The 20501-nt window shown below is 39.5% G+C and overlaps 2 protein-coding genes across 4 annotated transcripts in view; both read left to right on the forward strand.

Annotated features, from left to right (window-relative positions):
• Window positions 1-1105: 1105 nt before the first annotated feature.
• Window positions 1106-7108, forward strand: RANBP6 (RAN binding protein 6). 3 transcript variants are annotated; one of them, XM_022573679.3, is made up of 2 exons: window positions 1106-1297; window positions 2413-2588. In XM_022573679.3, exons 1-2 carry the CDS (start codon window positions 1162-1164, stop codon window positions 2481-2483), a joined length of 207 nt encoding a protein of 68 aa, XP_022429387.1. In that variant the 5' UTR covers window positions 1106-1161; the 3' UTR covers window positions 2484-2588. The 3 variants fall into 3 exon arrangements, with proteins under 3 accessions (XP_022429387.1, XP_022429386.1, XP_022429385.1); XM_022573678.3 differs by having other exon boundaries at window positions 1124-1356; window positions 2413-7099; XM_022573677.3 differs by having other exon boundaries at window positions 1124-7108.
• Window positions 7109-8725: 1617 nt separating this feature from the next.
• BRD10 (bromodomain containing 10) overlaps window positions 8726-20501 on the forward strand; it is a gene marked incomplete at its 5' end in the record, with an annotated part of 106340 nt that continues 94564 nt past the window's right edge. Inside the window, one exon of the mRNA XM_022573673.3 lies at window positions 8726-9390. Within this exon, the coding sequence (XP_022429381.2) occupies window positions 8726-9390 (665 nt within the window). The remainder of the gene's footprint in view (window positions 9391-20501) is intronic.

Consider the following 20501-nt stretch of genomic DNA (forward strand, 5'->3'; position numbering starts at 1 on the left):
ATAAAGATTCATCCATCAAAAGTCAGCCCTGAGTTTCCATTTCTCACCTAAAATTAGTATTATACCTATCTTACCAACCTTGCAAACCTGTATAATGGTCAAAATGACAGAATGGCAAGGTGCCAATACAAAAGTAAGATCTAATCATTGTTAGAGGAATGATCATTGTTTTTGATTGACACACTTGCTTGGATTAAAGAAACAATAGTTAGCCTCAGGGGCATTTATTTCTTAGAATAATCTCAGCAGCTTCCTACTAAAAGAAAAACTGTAAAGGCATTTTACAGTTTGCAAAGAAAATCTTGAGTGACGTGACCAGGGATACAAAATCAGTTTAGAGACAAGACCAGAATTCTAGTCTCCTGATTACTAGCCCAGGTCACTTTTCATCATACTTTACTCAGTTGTCTTTCTCATTCTTTATTATAATCCACAGGCCAAGTGATTCCGACACACACCTGAGTCTGCACACCTAATAGTGGGGTAGTAATCATTGTCTTTATCTTTTATTGTACTTATTTGATGAACAGCCTTATTGAGGTATTATTCACATGCCAAAGAATTCACCAATCTAAATTGTACAATTCAATAGTTTTGAGTATAATCACAGAGTTGTGCAACTATCACCACAATCAATTCTACAATATTTTCATCACCCAGAAAGAACCCCCCTGACAGCCGTCATTCTCTATCTCCCTCCCCCTTAGCCATTGCCAAACACTAATCTACTTTCTGTATGGATTTTCCTATTTAAGCCCTTTCATATAAAGGGAATCATACAACATGTGGCCTTTTGTGATCGTCTTCTTTCACTTAGCGGCTTTTCAAGGAGTACTCTCTGTTTTAAAATTATCAGTGTAACAATAGAGATAGTTTAGAAATAAAGAAAAGGCGAAAAAAAATCATCCATAATCCCATTCTAATACAATCAATATCATACTTTTCTTTCATTTTCTTTCTCCTCGGTAGGTACATTTTCATCTGATTGGAAAAATGATGGAGAGCGACCCCCGCTCCCACCTTCCCAGAGCCCAGACCGAGGGCCAGGCAGGGGAGGAAGGAGCGCTCCCGCCCATCCCCGCCGGCGCCTCGTTGACGTCACTGCTTCGAGCCGCAGACCCCCGCCCTCCTGCTCCGTCGCGGTCGCTTTGACAGAGCGCGATGGCGGCGTGCGGGTCTGCCGGAGTACCGGCGACCGTGTCGGGAAAGCAAGAGTTTTACCAGCTTCTGAAGAACCTCATCAATCCAAGCTGTATGGTGCGGAGACAAGCAGAGGAAATCTATGAAAATATCCCAGGTCTGTGTAAGACTACATTCCTCTTAGATGCCGTCAGAAATAGAAGAGCAGGTTATGAGGTGAGACAAATGGCTGCCGCCCTGCTACGACGGCTTTTGTCCTCTGGGTTTGAGGAAGTCTATCCAAATCTGCCTTCTGATGTTCAGAGGGACGTCAAGATTGAACTGATACTGGCTGTTAAGTTAGAAACCCATGCTAGTATGAGGAAAAAACTTTGTGATATTTTTGCAGTGCTGGCCAGGAATTTGATAGATGAGGATGGCACTAACCACTGGCCCGAAGGTCTGAAGTTCCTTGTTGATTCAATCTACTCTAAAAATGTGGTTCTGTGGGAAGTTGCACTTCACGTTTTCTGGCACTTTCCTGGGATTTTTGGGACCCAAGATCGGCACGATTTGGATATCATCAAACGGTTGTTGGACCAGTGTATTCAAGATCAAGAACATCCAGCAATCAGGACATTATCTGCTAGAGCTGCAGCTGCATTTGTACTTGCTAATGAGAATAATATTGCTCTTTTCAAAGACTTTGCAGACTTGCTTCCTGGAATCTTACAGGCTGTGAATGATTCATGCTACCAGGATGATGATTCAGTGCTAGAATCCCTTGTTGAGATTGCAGATACTGTACCTAAATATTTGGGTCCTTATTTAGAAGATACTCTTCAATTGAGTCTGAAGTTATGTGGAGACTCTAGACTTAGTAATCTGCAACGCCAGCTGGCTCTTGAAGTAATAGTGACCTTGTCTGAAACTGCAACCCCAATGTTGAAAAAACATACAAATATTATTGCACAGGCAGTTCCTCATATATTGGCAATGATGGTCGATCTACAAGATGATGAGGACTGGGTAAATGCTGATGAAATGGAAGAAGATGATTTTGACAGCAATGCAGTTGCTGCTGAGAGTGCACTAGACAGACTGGCTTGTGGGCTCGGTGGAAAACTTGTTTTACCGATGACTAAGGAGCATATCATGCAGATGCTTCAGAGCCCTGACTGGAAATATCGACATGCTGGATTAATGGCCTTATCTGCTATTGGAGAAGGATGCCATCAGCAAATGGAATCAATTCTAGACGAAACAGTTAACTCTGTTTTGCTTTTTCTTCAGGATCCTCATCCAAGGGTGAGGGCTGCAGCCTGTACTACACTTGGACAGATGGCTACAGATTTTGCACCTAACTTCCAAAAGAAATTCCATGAAACGGTGATTGCAGCTCTGTTGCGTACCATGGAAAATCAAGGTAATCAGCGTGTGCAGTCACATGCAGCTTCTGCGCTTATTATTTTTATTGAAGACTGCCCCAAATCATTGCTAGTTCTATATTTGGATAGTATGGTGAGAAATCTACATTCCATCTTGGTGATTAAACTTCAAGAGTTGATTCGCAATGGAACTAAGTTGGCCTTGGAACAGCTTGTGACAGCCATTGCCTCAGTTGCAGATACAATAGAAGAAAAATTTGTTCCATACTATGATATATTTATGCCCTCACTAAAGCATATTGTTGAGCTTGCTGTTCAAAAGGAACTCAAACTTCTGAAAGGAAAAACTATTGAATGCATTAGCCATGTTGGTCTTGCTGTTGGGAAGGAAAAATTTATGCAAGATGCATCAAATGTGATGCAACTGTTGTTAAAAACACAATCAGACTTAAATAATATGGAAGATGATGACCCTCAGACCTCTTACATCATTTCAGCGTGGGCCAGAATGTGTAAAATTCTTGGAAATGATTTTCAACAGTACCTTCCACTGGTTATTGAGCCTCTTATTAAGACTGCTTCAGCTAAACCTGACGTTGCTCTCTTAGACACACAAGATGTGGAGAATATGAGTGATGATGATGGATGGCAATTTGTAAATCTTGGAGACCAGCAGAGTTTTGGAATTAAGACTTCAGGGCTTGAAGCAAAAGCAACTGCTTGCCAGATGTTGGTTTATTATGCTAAGGAGTTAAGGGAAGGATTCGTGGAATACACAGAACAAGTTGTAAAACTGATGGTTCCTTTACTGAAATTTTATTTCCATGACAATGTTCGAGTGGCAGCAGCAGAGTCCATGCCTTTTCTCCTGGAATGTGCAAGAATTCATGGCCCAGAGTATCTTGCACAGATGTGGCATTTCATATGTGATCCTTTAATCAAGGCTATTGGGACCGAACCTGATACAGATGTACTCTCAGAAATAATGAATTCTTTTGCAAAGTCCATTGAAGTAATGGGAGATGGGTGCCTCAATGATGAACAGTTGGAAGAACTGGGAGAAATACTGAAAGCAAAACTTGAAGGGCACTTTAAAAACCAAGAACTGAGACAGGTTAAAAGACAGGAAGAAAACTATGACCAACAGGTTGAAATGTCCCTGCAAGATGAGGATGAATGTGATGTTTATATTCTGACCAAAGTATCAGATATTTTGCACTCATTATTTAGTACTTACAAGGAAAAGATTTTACCGTGGTTTGAACAGCTGCTCCCCTTAATTGTAAATCTAATTTGTTCTAATAGGCCATGGCCAGACAGACAGTGGGGATTGTGCATATTTGATGATATCATAGAACACTGTAGTCCAACCTCATTTAAATATGTAGAATATTTTCGGTGGCCAATGCTACTAAATATGCGAGACAACAACCCTGAAGTCAGGCAAGCTGCTGCTTATGGCCTGGGTGTTATGGCACAGTTTGGTGGAGATGATTATCGTTCTTTATGTTCAGAAGCTGTTCCGCTGCTGGTAAAAGTTATTAAGTGTGCAAATTCCAAAACCAAAAAAAATGTCATTGCTACAGAGAACTGTATCTCAGCAGTAGGCAAGATTTTGAGGTTTAAGCCTAACTGTGTAAATGTAGATGAAGTTCTTCCACACTGGTTGTCATGGCTTCCATTGCATGAGGATAAAGAGGAAGCTATTCAGACTTTGAGTTTTCTCTGTGACTTAATTGAAAGTAACCACCCAGTTGTACTTGGTCCAAATAATTCCAATCTTCCAAAAATAATCAGTGTAATTGCAGAAGGAAAAATGAATGAGACTGTTAACTATGAAGATCCTTGTGCCAAACGCCTAGCTAATGTCGTGCGTCAGGTACAGACTTCTGAAGAATTATGGTTGGAATGCATTTCCCAGCTTGATGATGAGCAGCAGGAAGCCTTACAGGAGTTGCTAAATTTTGCCTGAAGCACCTTAATATTACTTGAATATCATCCACCATAAAAGTAACTCCGAACAAGTTTTGTGTGTGGATTCCATTATGATTGAGAGAACTGCTCTCTTCCTGCTAAGCAGTTTATATGCCTTCCCCATGTTTCTCCAGGATTAGTCAGTGTTATAGCCTCTGTTTACCTTGCATGTTTTATCTCTTAAACACAGACCTTGGTGATAACCTGTGCTTCTGTTGTCTTAAAATGTTTGTCACCTTTCCTGTAGTTGATGTGAAGTATATAAATTGTTGCTATTTGTCTGAATTATTGATGCTGGGCAAGCAGTATACTTGGTGTCAAGATGTCATGCTGCCTACAAGATGCTAAGAACTCACAAGATGGGATAGGAGAACTTCCAGGACAAACATCTTTGGAATTGTGGGTGAAGAATATAGTGGCAGGCTTATTCCTCCTTGATAATACTCCTAGTTTTCATAGTAATGGGAGGATGCTGAATTGGAACAGAGATTTGAGATATTACAATGGATGTGGGAAGTTTTCTCCATAATACATATGAATGTTTTAATAATGTCCTCCTGAGACTGAGATATATCCATATTCTAGTTCCCAAAGTGTCCAGCTGAGAGTTAAAACTTTGAAGTCTTAGACCAGTCTCTTTTTTTTCAAGTTATCCAGGACTCTAAGGACCATGGTTACTGAAAAGCGCATCCTGGTACATCTAACATTGGTAGCATGTAACATACTGTAACACAGTGTTTGACAAATAGTAAATAATATTTGTGGGAGTCAATCAGTGTTATGTATTTGAGCAGAGTATTGCATTGTGTATGTATGCCATTTTTTCCTGCAAAGCAGTTCAACAAGAAGAGAAGCCCTGATTCAAAGTGGGGCTTAAATAGATTTCTATTTTGGAGAAGTTCTTAATAGATTATGTAGTAGCATTAAAGAGAATTCTATTGTGATCATGAAAGGGAAGCAAAATTAATTTAATCTTTAAACGAGAAAAAGAAAACAGCTTTGAGAAGTTATTTAGCAGTAGGTATACATTGTAAGAAAACAGTTCTGTAAATCTAGGGTTAATTATATTAATTGCAATGTTGGTCTTTAATGTCAGGCTTTTTGTAGGGTAGAAAAAAACCTTTCTACTCAGCAAGTTATTAATCCAAAATTTAAGAACAAATACATCTGTCAGGATTTCCTGGGGCTATTATGAGTACTGTCTATGTAACATATTTAGTAAATATTTAAGACTTAGTAAGTGCTTAATAAATGGTAGCTGTTATTGCTGTTGGTGTTTTTACTTCTGCTGTGTTCTTTTTTATGGTTTGGAATTCCTTTTACATTAGAATCTCTGTTTCACCTCCTACAAGTTCATGAGCAGGCCATCTAGGCCATTGTGGACAGATATGAAGTTGAGATTTTAGATACGCAATTCTTGTACATTCCCTACAATTATTTATTGTTAATGAGAGAAAAAAGAAAAGGACATTAGGTACAGTATAGTCACAATTTTAAGTTTATTTAAGATAAAATTTTAAAGTATAGATGAATAAATAGAAAAACCCCACTACAAAGTATTGATATTACTGTAATAGAGGTTTTCTCTGGATGGTGGGATGGAAAGGCAGTTTTTCTTCTTACTTATCTATATTCTAAAAGTTCAAGCACCTGATTCTATTTTCATACTAGCTAAGATCTCAGTCAATTTGGCCTCTCCATGACCTATAGCTGAGGTTTCTTCTACTCACCTGCACCTCTTTATCTTAATTAGTATCCCTTAATTAAGAAGCCCTTGGTAAACATTTCTAGCAATTCCCTACACTCTGGTACATGAGGAACTGGAAAATCTACCATATGACTTGGAATTAGGCACCTGGAGAATTTTGAAGTATGACAGACCTAGATTTGAATTTTGGCAAACCACTTTTTTAACCTAAACAATTCTCCATCTGTGAAATGGCCATAATATGTAGCTCATAGGATTGTGAGAATTAAAGGAGGTAACGAATATGAAGTGCTTAGTGGCACAGTGTTTGATAAATGCAAGCTAATATTATCCGAGAGTCGTGAAATAGGGTTGGTGGCTAAAGAGAAAGAGGTGATATTTGCTGGGGTGAGATGGGTGCAGATTCTTGGGCTTTGTCAAAGGAAATGAGGGACGTTCAGTCAGACACAGTTTTGGCTGTCAGTCCCTGAAGTCAGACTGGTCTCTGCCTTTGTTCCTGAGCTGAGGTACATGTATGGGCTCTATGGAGAGAGAATGCTGTAAATGCCTAATACACCACAAATGTCTGATGAGGTGAGAGGAGACCGTGAAAACTAGATGATGGGTGTGCTTGGTGGCGGTGGTAGTGTCAATACCCTAAAACCTCAAAAGTGTTCCCAGTTAACTTTTACCTAAGGCTGCTGTCTAACTTAACTGGACCAAAAAAAAGCTTTTAAGTTTGAATTTTATCAGTGCTTTAAAAGTCCATATTAACGGGAAGTAAACAATCATAATAGTCAGTATATCCCAATCATTTCATTATACAGCTTTCCCTTTTTTTTTGGCCTTCGCCGCGTGGCATGTGGGAATCTCAGTTTCTCGACCGGGGATGAACCCACGCCACCACCCACCCCCACTGCAGCGGAAGTGCGGAGTCTTAACCACTGGACCGCCAGGGAAGTCCCCACTTGCTTTCTAAAATTTTGATTTTTGTATTCAAGTAATTCCAGGTTTAAAGCAAGAGAGTTCTGTGTAAGGAGAAAAAGTAATATGTGCATCTTTAAAATAGAACGTGAGAAGATAGTAATAACTGCTTTAAGGACCCATTAGTTCCTTTCTCCTCACTTTAAGCAATATGACAACTAATGGAATGATAAGTTCACTTTTTAGACATTCCCTAAACAGTAATTTTAAAATGTGTAGTGAGATTGTAAGGTCATGCTGCACAGCTTAGATTTGAAATATCTGAAGACTGTTTTCAGTCCCAAGGATTTTTAAAAATGAGGTCCCATTCCCTTCCTTTACTCTTAGCAGGTGTCAAAAATCGAGAGGGTGGAAATGTTTTTCGCTAACGCAAAACATGGGATTAATTTCCAAAACAGGAATTGATGTTAAGACCTGGGAAGAGGAGTTTGAGAAATTCAAGTTCCACAAATCATCTCCTTTCCTTATCCATGTGAACATGTTTCAGTTGGTCGAGTCCTTCAACCTCCTTTCTAGACTTCTCAAACTTCTAGTTTTATATTGAAAAACCGGCAGTCACAGGGGGAGGGAGTGTGCAAAGAGAACTTTTTTACAAAAGGATAGGATTTACATTTTATGCCTTCTTACAATTCACTTTCCATCGATGAAGGTTATCTAGCAAGTTCCTTCAGGATTAATTTTAGCTTTTAGCGCTAATAGGGGTCTCACAAAAGAAATATCCTCTTGCAGCACCTGATTTAAAAACCCTTTCGGCCTCCCTCTCAGGAGGTGGCAAGCAAAGCTGCGCAGGCGCCTTGCTTCCCTCTTCACTCCGCCCCTTACAGTCGTCTACAAGCTGATGACATCATTGGTCCGTGCAACCTACCAGGCCTCAGGGCCTGAAGCTGAGACTAAGTCCTTGCTTTCGCTTAGCGGGGCGGGACGTGAAGTCGGGCTGGTGGTGTTGTACTACGCATGCTCACCGTGGACGGCGACGGTGCCTCTTTCTTTGCGTCTTTCCACAGCTCGCCCCAACCTGGAGGGGGGGGGCCTGAGTGCCCTCCCCCTTCTCTTCCCCCCGCCCAGCAGGGCTTCTAACTGACAGTTGTCGCCGGGCCCCGTCCGCGCGCCACCTCCTCCTGCCCGGGTCCCCCGCAGGTAGAGAGGGGCGGGAGGGGGTGTGAGGGAGAGGAGGAGGAGCCCGAGCCGCGGCTGCCCTGTGCTTCGGTCCCCTCCGGGGAGGCTAGAGGAAACCCCCCCCCTTCCCCCTCGCCCCCTCCCAGCCCTCAAGCCGGCCCGGGAGGGGGTGGGGCGCCGAGGCCGCGGAGGACAAGCCGGGCCTGGCGGGTGAAGAGTAGCCGGGCGGGGCGCGGAGGGGTGAGGCAGGCAAGGGCCGCGCGCGCGCCGCCGCCGGGGGGAGGGGAGAGGAGGGCACCTAGGCTCTCCTCTTCTCTCCCCCCTCCTCCGCGCGCCATGTAACCCCGCCCCGCTGGCGGCGAGCTCGAGACCCCCGCGCGCACCGAGCCGAGCCGGCGGCAGAGGAGAGCGAGGCCCGATGCGGCTGGGGCTGCGCGGCGCAGCCGAGCCCTGAGGAAGCGGCCCGCGCTCACGCGTGCCCCGGCGCCTCGAGCGTCCGCTCCACACCGCCCAAGCTGGGCCTGCCGGGGGCATAAGCGTGCCTGGGACGCCGGGGGAGATGGAGCCGGCCGGGGAGGAGGAGCGGCCGCCACCGGCGGCCGAGGAAGAGGACGACGACGAGTTGGTGGCAGCGGCGGCCCCGGCCTCAGGGCCGGCCCGAGGAAGGAGTGCCTCTTCGAGGGAGGACGCGGACGACCAGGAGGAGGAGGAGGCGATGGTGGTCGGGGGCGGTGTCTGCAAGGAGCAGGAGCTGACCTACGAGCTGCAGCAGGGTTACCGCATCCTGGGCGAGTTTCTGCAGGAGAAGCACCGAGGCCTCACCTCCCCCTTCCTGCAGCCCTTGGGGGGCGTTGCCACTGGGGAGGAGGAGGCGGCCGAGGGGCCGCGCAGCGGGGGCCGGGGCAGTCGCGCCCTCCGGCAGCAGCCCGGGAAGGGCATGTGTCTGCTGAAGATGGAGGAGAAGTTCGCCAGCGGCCAATACGGTGGCATCACCGAGTTCGTGGCGGACTTCAGGTTGATGCTGGAGACGTGCTACCGCCTGCATGGAGTGGACCACTGGATCTCCAAACAGGGCCAGAAGCTGGAGATGATGCTGGAGCAGAAGTTGATGCTTCTGTCTCGGTGAGTGAGCCCCGTCCCTGGCGGGACTGACGGGCTGACACAAACACACCCTCGCACGTGTCCGAGGATGGGTTGGGCCAGGGGCCGGGGGGCGTCGCTGATAGGTGCTGAGTCGGTGCTGGAGAACCCCGGGAGGAGGAGCAGCGCTGGGCGGGGGCCCGCAGGGCTGTGGTGGGTGTGGGCTGAGAGAACCCTACGCCCAGACGTGAAGAATCCGAGACGGAAGCCGAGTCGCGAGTGCCGAAGAGCAGGTGAAGTTTTTAGAAGTAAAGTGAAATGGTGCCCGTAGGAAGAATTACAGGAGTAGGGAGAGGAAAAGTTTAAGTGGGATGGAAGTTGGACCTGCAACTTTTAGACAGTTTTGGCAAGAAAATTTTAAACATTTTTGGAATGAAATACCGTTAGAAAATTAATTCTGGCTCGTGTAAAAGGGTGATTTCAGACTGTTAAAATAATAACTTTACTGCTCAAGTCGGCCATCGGAGATTTTATAGCGTGTAATTAAATGGTTAACAATTACTGTGGCGTACTCCTGGCCTTTTTTCTCAGCTTCATCTGAGCAGACTGAATTTTTGCATCAACACAAAATTTTTAATACGTTTCGGTATTGGTATCTATTCTACCAGAAGTCACAGGCAGTTCAGATGGCACGATGCTCTTGGTATACTCCACCCATATATCCAGAGTCAATTATTTTTCTTTCGTAAGAGGAAATAATATAGCACAGGAGGCTACTAAAATACACGTATTAATTTATAATTCTGTAATTGATAATGAGCCAAATTAATTTCTCTATCGGAAATTCTTCAGGAATAGAAAAATAATTGAATGTTGTTGGAAATCGTGGTTGAAGTGAACCAGTTGTTTGACTCTTTACTAGTGGAAGTGAACTTGAACAAGTCACTTTACCTTTTTGGCCTCAGTTTCTTCATCTGTAAAATGGGCATAATGACAGTACCTAACTAATGGGTTGCTGTAGGATTAAATGCATTAATAAATGTAAAGTCGAAAGTGCCAGTCCCATATAGTTAGCCCAAGATAAGTTTTAATCATTATAATACTAGTAGTGGTAGCTGAATAAAATGAATATTCTCATATCTGAAACTGGGAAGTGTACTAGTGCTTTTATCTAATAGCTCCTGAAAAGTTGTGTTAATTTTTTGGTCCTTGATTATAACTGTAATTTTAAAATAATCTAATCTGTCACTGGCTTCCCATATGCTGTTTTCGAGACTATCAGTGACTTCTTTCACTGAAAACAATGGTTAACATAGCGCTTGACTCATTAGGGCAGCTGTATTTAAACTAAGGAGCCTCTTCTTGAATCCATTCATAATGTAGGATTATTTTGTAATAGAATAATTCCCAAGTTTGTCTTGTATATTACTTTTAATATTTTATTTAGCGACATTATATTTGTGTAGTGTGTTCGTTACCCTTGTCTCCACAGTGTTTTATGGTTATGACTCACATAAGAAACAGTCCTTTCACACGTCATTATTTTTAAGTAGTAAAATATCTTCCAAATTGATGTCACAAGATTTTAGACCTGGAATAAACCATAGAGTTCTAGTCCAAGCATCTAGTTTTACAGATTGGAAACGGGTGTTTAGAATGAGGCTGGAGAATGGCTGCATCAAAGTGCTAAGAAGTTGCTTATAAGTTTGAATAAATTACAGGTGTTTTCAGAAACATTTTGTATATAGTGTTTCTTAAGCCCTGCAAAAGAGCAGGGAGACTGTTTCTCTTCACATAAAGGTAAATTTCTGAATGCTTTGAATCATTCCTAGTGACTAATGTTCAGAATACTGTATTCCCATATGATCTAATAGAATCCATACTTAGAACTCAAAACATTCTTTTGTTTATAAACATAATAATGTATTTCTGATGTTCTTAGTCCAAGAGAGAGAAAATTCTTGCAGTTTAGTAGCAAAAAGTAATGTGATGGTCTCAAAGAGATAATTAAAAATTTGACTTCCTGAATTTTTTGGTATTTGATGTATACAAACATTTTGTAAATAATAGATTTGACAAACCACACTTGTAGATGCTAGAAAATCATTTCTTTTTCTGTACTAGCCTACAATCTGAGTCATTACTAAATAAATGCTTTGAGTGGGCACAACTTTCAGAAACCCATAGGTTATAACTGTTTTGTATGCAATTAGTAAATATAGATGCTCCAGAACAATATTCTATAGACTGGGCACATGAGTATGATTTTCAGCAAATAGGTGACTCAGATACCTTATTTATAAATAAGTGGTATATGGTATTTTAGTAATGAAAAACAGTCACTTAGATATTATCATTTGTTCTCTTTTGTCTTCTAGTATATGTTTGTAAGATATTGAATTAACCCTTATTTTGAAATTTACTGTAAGGAGAATTTTACAGCTGCTCCATACACTACTGAGCCTTTTAGTGAGCAAGAACTCACATACATTAGATATAGAGGGTGCCACATTATCATTACAGAGCAACCCAATGACATTAGTACCTTGAGCACATTGTATAACTTAAATCTCAGTTTCTTCATCTGTGCTATGAGAGTGTTGATTGTACAAATATGTATCTGCCAGAGCTGGACATTCAGAGCCCTGATATCAAAAGAGAAGTTCCCTACTCTTCAGTGGTGTATAGTTGAGTAGGGAAACAGATGCTTTTCAAAAGATGATGATTCTATAATGGAGTTAAAAGGTACAGAGAAGTTTATACTTGAACTGATTCTTAAAGAAGTTGAAGATTGCTTCTGGATTTTTTTTGGAGGGTTTGAGAGGGGCATTCCAGAATGCTGAACTACAGTGAATGCAAGGCATGGAACAGCATAGTGTTTCTGGGTACTACAGGTACTTCGTCTGGCTACAGTATGGTCTCTCCAGGGTAGTGTCTGCTCTCTAGGAGGTATGCAGGATGACCAGTTGGGGAGAGGGAAGAAAATATCACAACTTTAGTATATTCTATTTTTGTTTTATCCTGTTAAAATTTCTAAATTTTTTGGTCTGCTTTTTGTGGTGTTATAATAGGACTACATGTATATGATCTATAAAAGATTTATAATTTTATCATATTTAATATAAGTAATATATAGCAATATGTTTTATATATAATATTTGTGATAGAACTAGGACTAAGACTTAGCATACTTCGTCTCAGAGTTGTATTTTAGAAGGGATCTCATTCATGTATTTGGGGCAACTGAGAGAAATAACAATTAGCATTAGAAATAGGGAGAAAATCAGCTACTAAGTGGAAATGAATAGAAAATACTTAATAGTTGGGAAGTTATGTCTAATAAGAATTTTTGCCTCTTCTGAATTTTAAATTATATTTTTGAAATCTTTTAAATTTTAAAATATTTTTGAAAGCTTTAAGAATTTTGCTATGTAGTTTTAAAAGCTTGTAGTTATAGAAGAGGCATCGATGTGCCAGTGACCCCAGCAGTGCTGAACTTGAAATTTTAATTTTGGCCATTGAAAATAATATTTTGGTGAAAATAAGCTTGAATATTATATATCCTTGTTAAAATTACAGTTGATTTCTGAATTAAGTTGTTAAAAAGTGGTACATGTAATGGGCTGTTAAAAAAAAGGCTTTCTTAAAATACAGCTAAAGATTATTTAGTTTTGTAATTGCTTTTTAGTTGGGCATGAGCGTACAAAAGCATCATCATGAAGCCTCAAAAATTTAAAAATAGAGGTTTCCAAGTACAAGCAGTAATTGAAATACAAATGGATTTTGTACACTGATTTTAATCTCCTCTTCAGTTAAATTTGAAGTTTGTTGACGTGTTTATTCTCAATTAAGATCAAAATCCAGAAAGTAATTGGGAATTTTAACAAGGTACTTCTTACTCCCTAGTAGTCCAACTCCCCCATCCCCACTGGATTCTGTAATTCTGTCTTTTTAATGTAAATCTAAAAATTGGGGCCCTTTGGTAATAGAATCTGGATTTGCTTCTTGTGCAGAACTATAGAATGTTAGAGCTTGATACTCCACATAGTTCTATTTATTATAGTTGCTATTCTTCAAAAAGCAAAAAGTGCTATTTAAGAAGGTTCAGACAATGTTTAAGTGCAGTGATGAAAGGATGAAGGATTTCAACTAACAAGACATTTATTGAGCACCTGCTTTGTTCTATGACTTAAGGGACAATTCCTGGCCCAAGAAGTTTAAAAAAGGGTACATACACAGTTATGGTAAAATGTAAAATGTGTTAAAACTGATTTTCAAACTTGTTCCATTGTCAGAACACCTGGAAGTCATGGGACTGCTTGCAGAATATCCTGAAATATTGATATATTTAGTTGTATGATTTTTTGCTAGGGGATACAAAAGGCTTAAAACAAATTATGGAAGGAAACCCTTAATTGACGAGATTCTATCTAGTACCTAAGGTTTTTCTCCCTACGAACAAGGAGAGCATAATCACTTTTGGATTTTTGATGGTATATCTTGGTTTCGATGCAGTCAAAAATCTGTGTCTAACTTGGCCCTCCGTAGGCTGTGTACTTGGTTCCTCCCTATCTGGGGTTCTGCATCCGCGGATTCAACCAGCTGAGGATCCTGTAGTGCTATAGTATTTACTATTGAAAAAGATCCACGTATAAGTGGACTCACGCAGTTAAAACTCCTGTTGTTCAAGGATCAGCTGTATATTCTAAGCGTGCATACTCTGAGGACTACTGTGATAAGCTTTATTATAGAGTGTTAGGAGAGTGCAGAGGAGGGATCAACTACTCTGGGGAGGTGGGGAAGTTGGCATTGAAAAATATTTTATTAGATTTTATTCTAGAGGTCATAATTTTGGAAGGTGAGTAGACTATTGATAGGTAACGTTGAGGAGTTCATTAAACAATTATTTGACCTATGCTATGATAAGTAGTATGTAAAGCCCTGTAGTTACAATGATAGACATGACTTTATCCCTTACTTCAAGGTGGTAGGTAAACAATTACATGTATGGAAGCAGGAGAGTACAGTGTATTCCAGAGGAATAGTTTATACCCAGTGGTTGGTTAGAGTGTAGGATGATGAGGTACTGTCATGGCAGATAAGTCTAGAAAGGTAAGCTGGGACTAATTATGGAGGACCTTGTTTGCTTGCTAAGGAATTTAGAATGTAGACAGTGTAGATTCATCACGGGTTTTAGCTAAGGGAGTGACATGATTTTACTAGTATTTTGAGGTTTGAAGGCTGAAATGGAAGGAGAGAGAATGGAGAAAGGAAACCAATTAAAAGGCTCTGGAGTTAATACCATCAAGAGATAATAAGCAGTAGAAACAAATAATAAATAAGGATACAAGAGAAGTAAATTCAGCAAGTAGAAGTGGTATAATGGCAAGCTATTGGATGTGGGTGTGATGGAGAGGATGAGGGCCAAAATAAATTTGAGCCCAGGTGATGGTGATGCCGAGGGAATGTGAGAGGAGCATGCATTTGAAGATGTGCAGCTCAGAATAATTAGAAGGCAGAATATGGAGCTCAGCAGAGTGACTAGAGCTAGATTAGAGGTGTTTAATGAGGAATTAACCTGCAGAAGGATGATGGTTGAAGAAATGGGAGGGAATGAGATTGCCCAGGACAGAGTCTAGTAAAAAAAAACAAGGGGACCAAAGGCAGAACTTTGTGTAAGGATTGACTTATCTTAAATTTGGAAAGATTAGAAAAATATGATTGAAGTGTGTATAATGTGTATTAAAAACTGAAATACTTAATTGAGAAGAGGCAGTTAAAGAAGCTGAAAAGAGTTTATTCTGGAATAAATAAAAGGTGTTAGTTGGAATATAGTAAACTTACAGACTTTAGTATTTTAGGAGATTTTGTTCCATTTGAAAATAATAATTTGGAAATGATTTAGATCTAATACAGTAAAAATGCCCTAATAGATTGTAGTGTGTTTTGCCTTAAAGTTCGTTTCTCATTGTATTTGTGCCCTTGTATTTATTTTTATTTCTAAGAAAAAAATTAGAGCAGGGAAAAGAAATCATGTTTTTGGAGAGAAGATTAGGTCCTTTTCATATTTGTGTTTTAGTTTTCAAATCCTCTCTAGGCTCTCTCCACAGGATTAGAGAACAAATAATGGCTGTTTTCATTTCCAAGGAACTTCCATAATAATATGAATCTTTAAAATATATATTAAATTACTTGAAGTCGTTCTTTTTTTTTTTTTTTTTTTTCTTTTTAATGGGAAACACTAATAAACCCCAGTGGTAGTATTATATATAACCAAGCCCTTTGTTATATCATCTTCCACCCGGGACCCGTGAGTGTTACAAAATTAATCGTGCTTAGAAGTCAGGATACGGGCTTCCCTGGTGGCGCAGTGGTTGAGAGTCCGCTTGCTGATGCAGGGGACATGGGTTCGTGCCCCGGTCCGGGAAGATCCCACATGCCGCGGAGCGGCTGGGCCCGTGAGCCATGGCCGCTGAGCCTGCGCGTCCGGAGCCTGCGCTCCGCAACGGGAGAGGCCACAACAGTGAGACGCCCGAGTACCGCAAAAAAAAAGTCAGGATATTAAGCATATACACTTTGCAAAAACACTTAGGAAGACCAATGAAGTATTAATAGTGGTTATTGCTAAGTAGAAAGATCCTGGGTATTTTTCATTTTCTTCTTTTAATTTTCTGTATGTCCTAGATTTTCTATAATAAGCATATTACTTTTATAGTTAATAAAAGATTTTATTTAAAGGCAATTAGTATTTACAACTTTGAATAAGAATTGGGTTAAAAATAAGTATCATCAAAGTTTTAAGGCAGTACAGTCATGTTAAATGTTGTAACTGGGTGGTACAGCTGTGGATGATTAATTTTCCCTTCCACTTTCTACTTTTTTTCTACAATGACCATGTGTTACTGTTGTTATTTTTTATAATACCATTCAAAACTTAAAATCTACAGATTCTGTAAGTGCAGTTTTAAAGGGTTGGAATAGCTAGTGCTAAGAACTCACCCCAAACTTTCATATTTAAAGCTTTTGAGTAGAGCCATCTGAATGTACCTTCAGACAAAAATAACTCTCTGATAGTTTCTTTTATATCTCTTCAAATGTTAGTACATCTGGGGATTTAGACCTTTTCATTTCTGTCTAGGCATCCCTCTAAAAGATAAAAAAAAAAAAAAGATGAGAATACAGATTGAGATAAACCAGTTTAAGGTAAAACTATTTACCTCTTGCTATACTTTGTAAGTACTACTTTACTAATATTGCTCTTTTGTGGGAGTTTAAGCCTTCTAAATTAGAATCAGTGAAAAAACGTTGCCAAGATATAATGCAGAAAGTGTTTGAGTTGCTATTTAGCAGACGAAGTGTTTTGTGGATCTTCTATTTCCAAAAGATAGCCCCCTTTCTCTTTCAGATACATCTCATCTGCTAGATACCATTTCTTCAAATGGTAACATCCCAGTTTATAATAACTACAGTTTGGGTTTGCAAAAGCTTTAAAGGTAAACAGTTTTGTTCCAGTTTTACAATCTATACTAGCCTAGTACATTGACTTTTATGATAATGGTGTGCATTCTCAGCTCTTTGAAGTTGAGATCAGAAAGAAAACCTCTCTTACAAAATGTGCATGCAGGTAGAATTCTGGATTTTCCCTGTGGCATTTCATGCTTTATGTTTTTAAACTGCTTTTCAATTTCGATAGTAGATTGCCTATCAAATACAGTAAAGGATACAGTAAAGGATATAATTGCTAAATATACAATTCCTGGTGAATTCAGGGTCTATTCTCATGTTTGTTCTAAAAATAAGAACAAATCCATTTCATTTTGTGCTGAGAAGAGAAATCATCTCAAAAACTTATTACATAGAAACTTTTTCCCTTAGAAGTAGTTATAGATTGTTTCCATGTTAGCCCACAAGCCCAATTTTTAACATACGAATTACTAAAATTGGAAGATAAAAATATTAGAATATAAACAGTAAACAAAGTTGAAAACATTTTTTTCTTTTTAATTTTTAATTTATTTTTTTTTGGCTGCATTGGGTCTTTGTTGCTGTGCGCAGACTTTCTCTGGTAGGGGCGAGTGGGGGCTACCCTTTGTTGTGGGGCATGCGGGCTTCAGTAGTTGTGGCACACGGGCTCAGTAGTTGTGGCTTGCGGGCTCTAGAGCGCAGGCTCAGTAGTTGTGGTTCACGGGCTTAGTTTCTCTGAGGCACGTGGGATCTTCCTGGGCCAGGGCTTGAACCCGTGTCCCCTGCATTGGCAGGCAGATTCTTAACCACTGTGCCACCGGGAAGCCCCTGAAAACATTTTATATCTCTCTTGAATACTTGTGCTTGAGGAAAAGCAGGTTTAAATTTGGCTCTCTTCTCACAGATAAACTAGTTTCCTGGTTTCCTCCTTTCTTCTGTTGTTGCTGCCTTATCTGCAAGGCTTTCCCTCTGTCTTAACCTTCTTTGTTTTCTTTCATAGCATTTATTTCAACCTCACATACAATATGATTTATATATCTTTTTCTTCTCTTTCACTAGAATATAAAATCTATGAGGGCAGGGACTTTTTCTGCTTGGTTTGTTGCTGTTTGACTTCTATAAATGTTGATTTAGAATTAAGTGGTTATAAGGTCTACAGGTCATTTTCAAAAGTGTTTGGGGCTTGTCTCTCAAAAGGTGTTTCCCAGATCACCAGTGTAAGAATTGTGTTAAAGGCAGGTTCCTTGGTCCCAGAATAGCATATTTAAATCTGTTAACTCAGAATCTCAGGGTGGGGATTAGGAAGCTACACTTTTAATAAACTCCATAAGTGATTTTTATGTACAATAAAGTTCTAGGAGTGATACTTCAGGATATAGTAAAACTGTTTCATGATTGATTTCCCATCAGAATTAAAATTTTTTCTCTCATTGGAGTATTTTTTTATCACTGCTCTTATACTTGTCAACCTTTATTAGCATTGTATTTTGGGTTATAGAATGAAGGGAAGGTAGGAGAGAATTAAGAAGCAGATTCATATATTCATGTCTTCATGTGGAATACAGCTTGAAGAAGTAAGTGGTAACAAGTGAGGGATAGTGTTGGGGGAGGGGTGAGGAGGCATGCTACTAAAGAATAGAAAGACCTTGGAAGTCACGTGTTTGTCATAGACTATTACACGGAGCAATCTCTATTTTAATTTAGAATTATGTTAAAGTATTCTATGAGTAATCCCTGTTACATAGGGCTAATGTGTTAAATAGTACCAAAATTTTAAAAAGCCTTAAGTTAAAGACCTAAGACTATTCCCGTCGCTTTTATTCATTTAAACCTATTTGTATGATCTTACATCATATATCAGCTGTGGATAATAATGCTATTCTTTGTGTTTCTCATTTGATTTTGGGGAGCAATGAAAGGAGATCCAAGGTTAGCTCTCATAGCATTGCTCTGCACTATATCAGGCAGAGTAATGTACTAATTGACCTCATAGTCTTTTGGTTGATTTTTAAATTTTGTGTTTCTCTTTTATAGTTCAGTATGAGTTCAAGCCTTTATAAAGTTTAAAGTTTTTAATTAGAGTTCTAAAACATCCCCTACTCCATACAGTATGCCAAAGTGTGTGTGGGAGTATGCGCAGGTGCCTACATTTTAGTTCTTCTAGGGAGAGGGTGCAGAACTTTATTAGGTCAGCAGAGGAGCACAGAGCCAAAAAAAGCTTAAGAACCATAGTTTTAAACCACAAAATTAACAAACATCCAATAAATTATGATGATGTTTGGTTAGAGAAAATTCCAGTTAATTGAAGGAAAAATTAGGCCTTTAACAGAAATAACAGAATTTGAATAGTACCTGAAGATAAATATTCTTATGTTATGCTTGTGTTTATTCTATTAGGTGTTCAAAGAGACTTTATTAAGTAATAGTTTTGCTCTGCATTAAATTAAGAGGAAAAATGTCCTGGAAATAGCCCCCTTGGTATTCTAGAACTCTGAAAGAATTAATATATGGCTTACTGTACTGAAGATGTCTTAACTTTGTGAGTAAAGTGAGTTTAATTCTGGTTTTGCCAGTGACACTTGTGTTGAACTAGACATTGGCTTTCTCTAGAATTTCATTTACAGTCATTGACTGTTAACGTCATCAAATTCAGAGCAATTTCAAAACATCTGGAGTGCCTTCTTATCTACTTGTCTGTTTCTTTTTTCTATGTCTAGTGAAATCCTAATTATTTTCTGAGGCTCAGCTTAGATTTTACTTCCTCTATGAAGCCTGATACAGAATTAATTGCTTTTTTCACTGTATTCCGTGATTCTTTGTTTTGTATTTGGTTATAGCACTTAAAAAATTTATGGTAGTGATGTGTCTGTCTATCTGTATTATGATGGTTGTTTGGTAATTCTTGAACTAATGAAATAAATGAGCTAATAAAAATCAAATAAATATTCGGTTATATCAAGTCAGAATTACTGCTTGTTTTTAAAAGACTCAGCAGTCATCTTCTCAGGAAAACTTTGCACATTTCTTCCCCCCTCTTCTTTTCAGCTTGGTTGTATTCTTCTGTTCTTAACCCACTTTTTGTATTCGTATGATTTGTATTGAAGTTTTTGAATACCATGATATTGAAGTTATCTGTTTGCCTCACCAAAGTTTAAGATTTTCTTACGCATTTCTGTGTTTCTAGAAATAAGCTCTTCAAGTGCAGAGAAACTCAGTATGTATTAATTGGGTTGAATTCAGATACCATATCCTCTCTTAAGGGATGGGTACAGTATTTAAAAGCATAATAGAAGGTAGTGTATGGTTAATGTAGTAAGACAGGTACTGTTCCTTATATTAAACATATATTTACAGTGCTTATTATTTGATAGGCAGTGTAGAGGTATTCGAGATGAAAACGGAAAGACAGGAGTTGATAAACTAAGTTGATGTAGAGGTCATTCCAGGCAACAAGAATAGCATATTCAAAAGTGCAAAGGCAAAAAAGTCACTGTATATAGCTAGGGAATGGTCAGTAGTTTAGTTTGGCTAGAGTGCTAGTTATATATAGAAAAGTAATGACAGCTGTGAGTGGAAGGACCAGCTTATGGAGCCAGATCATAGAGGGCCTAATATGCTGTGCTAATAAAGAATATGATATTCCATTTTAGTGACTTATTAAATTTCAAGCTTTCAAGCTAGAGAGTTAC

This window comes from Delphinapterus leucas, chromosome 6, assembly GCF_059928025.1.
Source record: "Delphinapterus leucas isolate spDelLeu-1000000601 "Yukka" chromosome 6, BTC_Dleu_Yukka2, whole genome shotgun sequence".
Lineage (NCBI taxonomy): Eukaryota > Metazoa > Chordata > Mammalia > Artiodactyla > Monodontidae > Delphinapterus > Delphinapterus leucas.

Coding starts and splice junctions, on each gene's coding strand:
- RANBP6 (XM_022573677.3), top strand. CDS start 1,162: ATGGCGGCGTGCGGGTCTGCCGGAGTACCGGCGACCGTGTCGGGAAAG.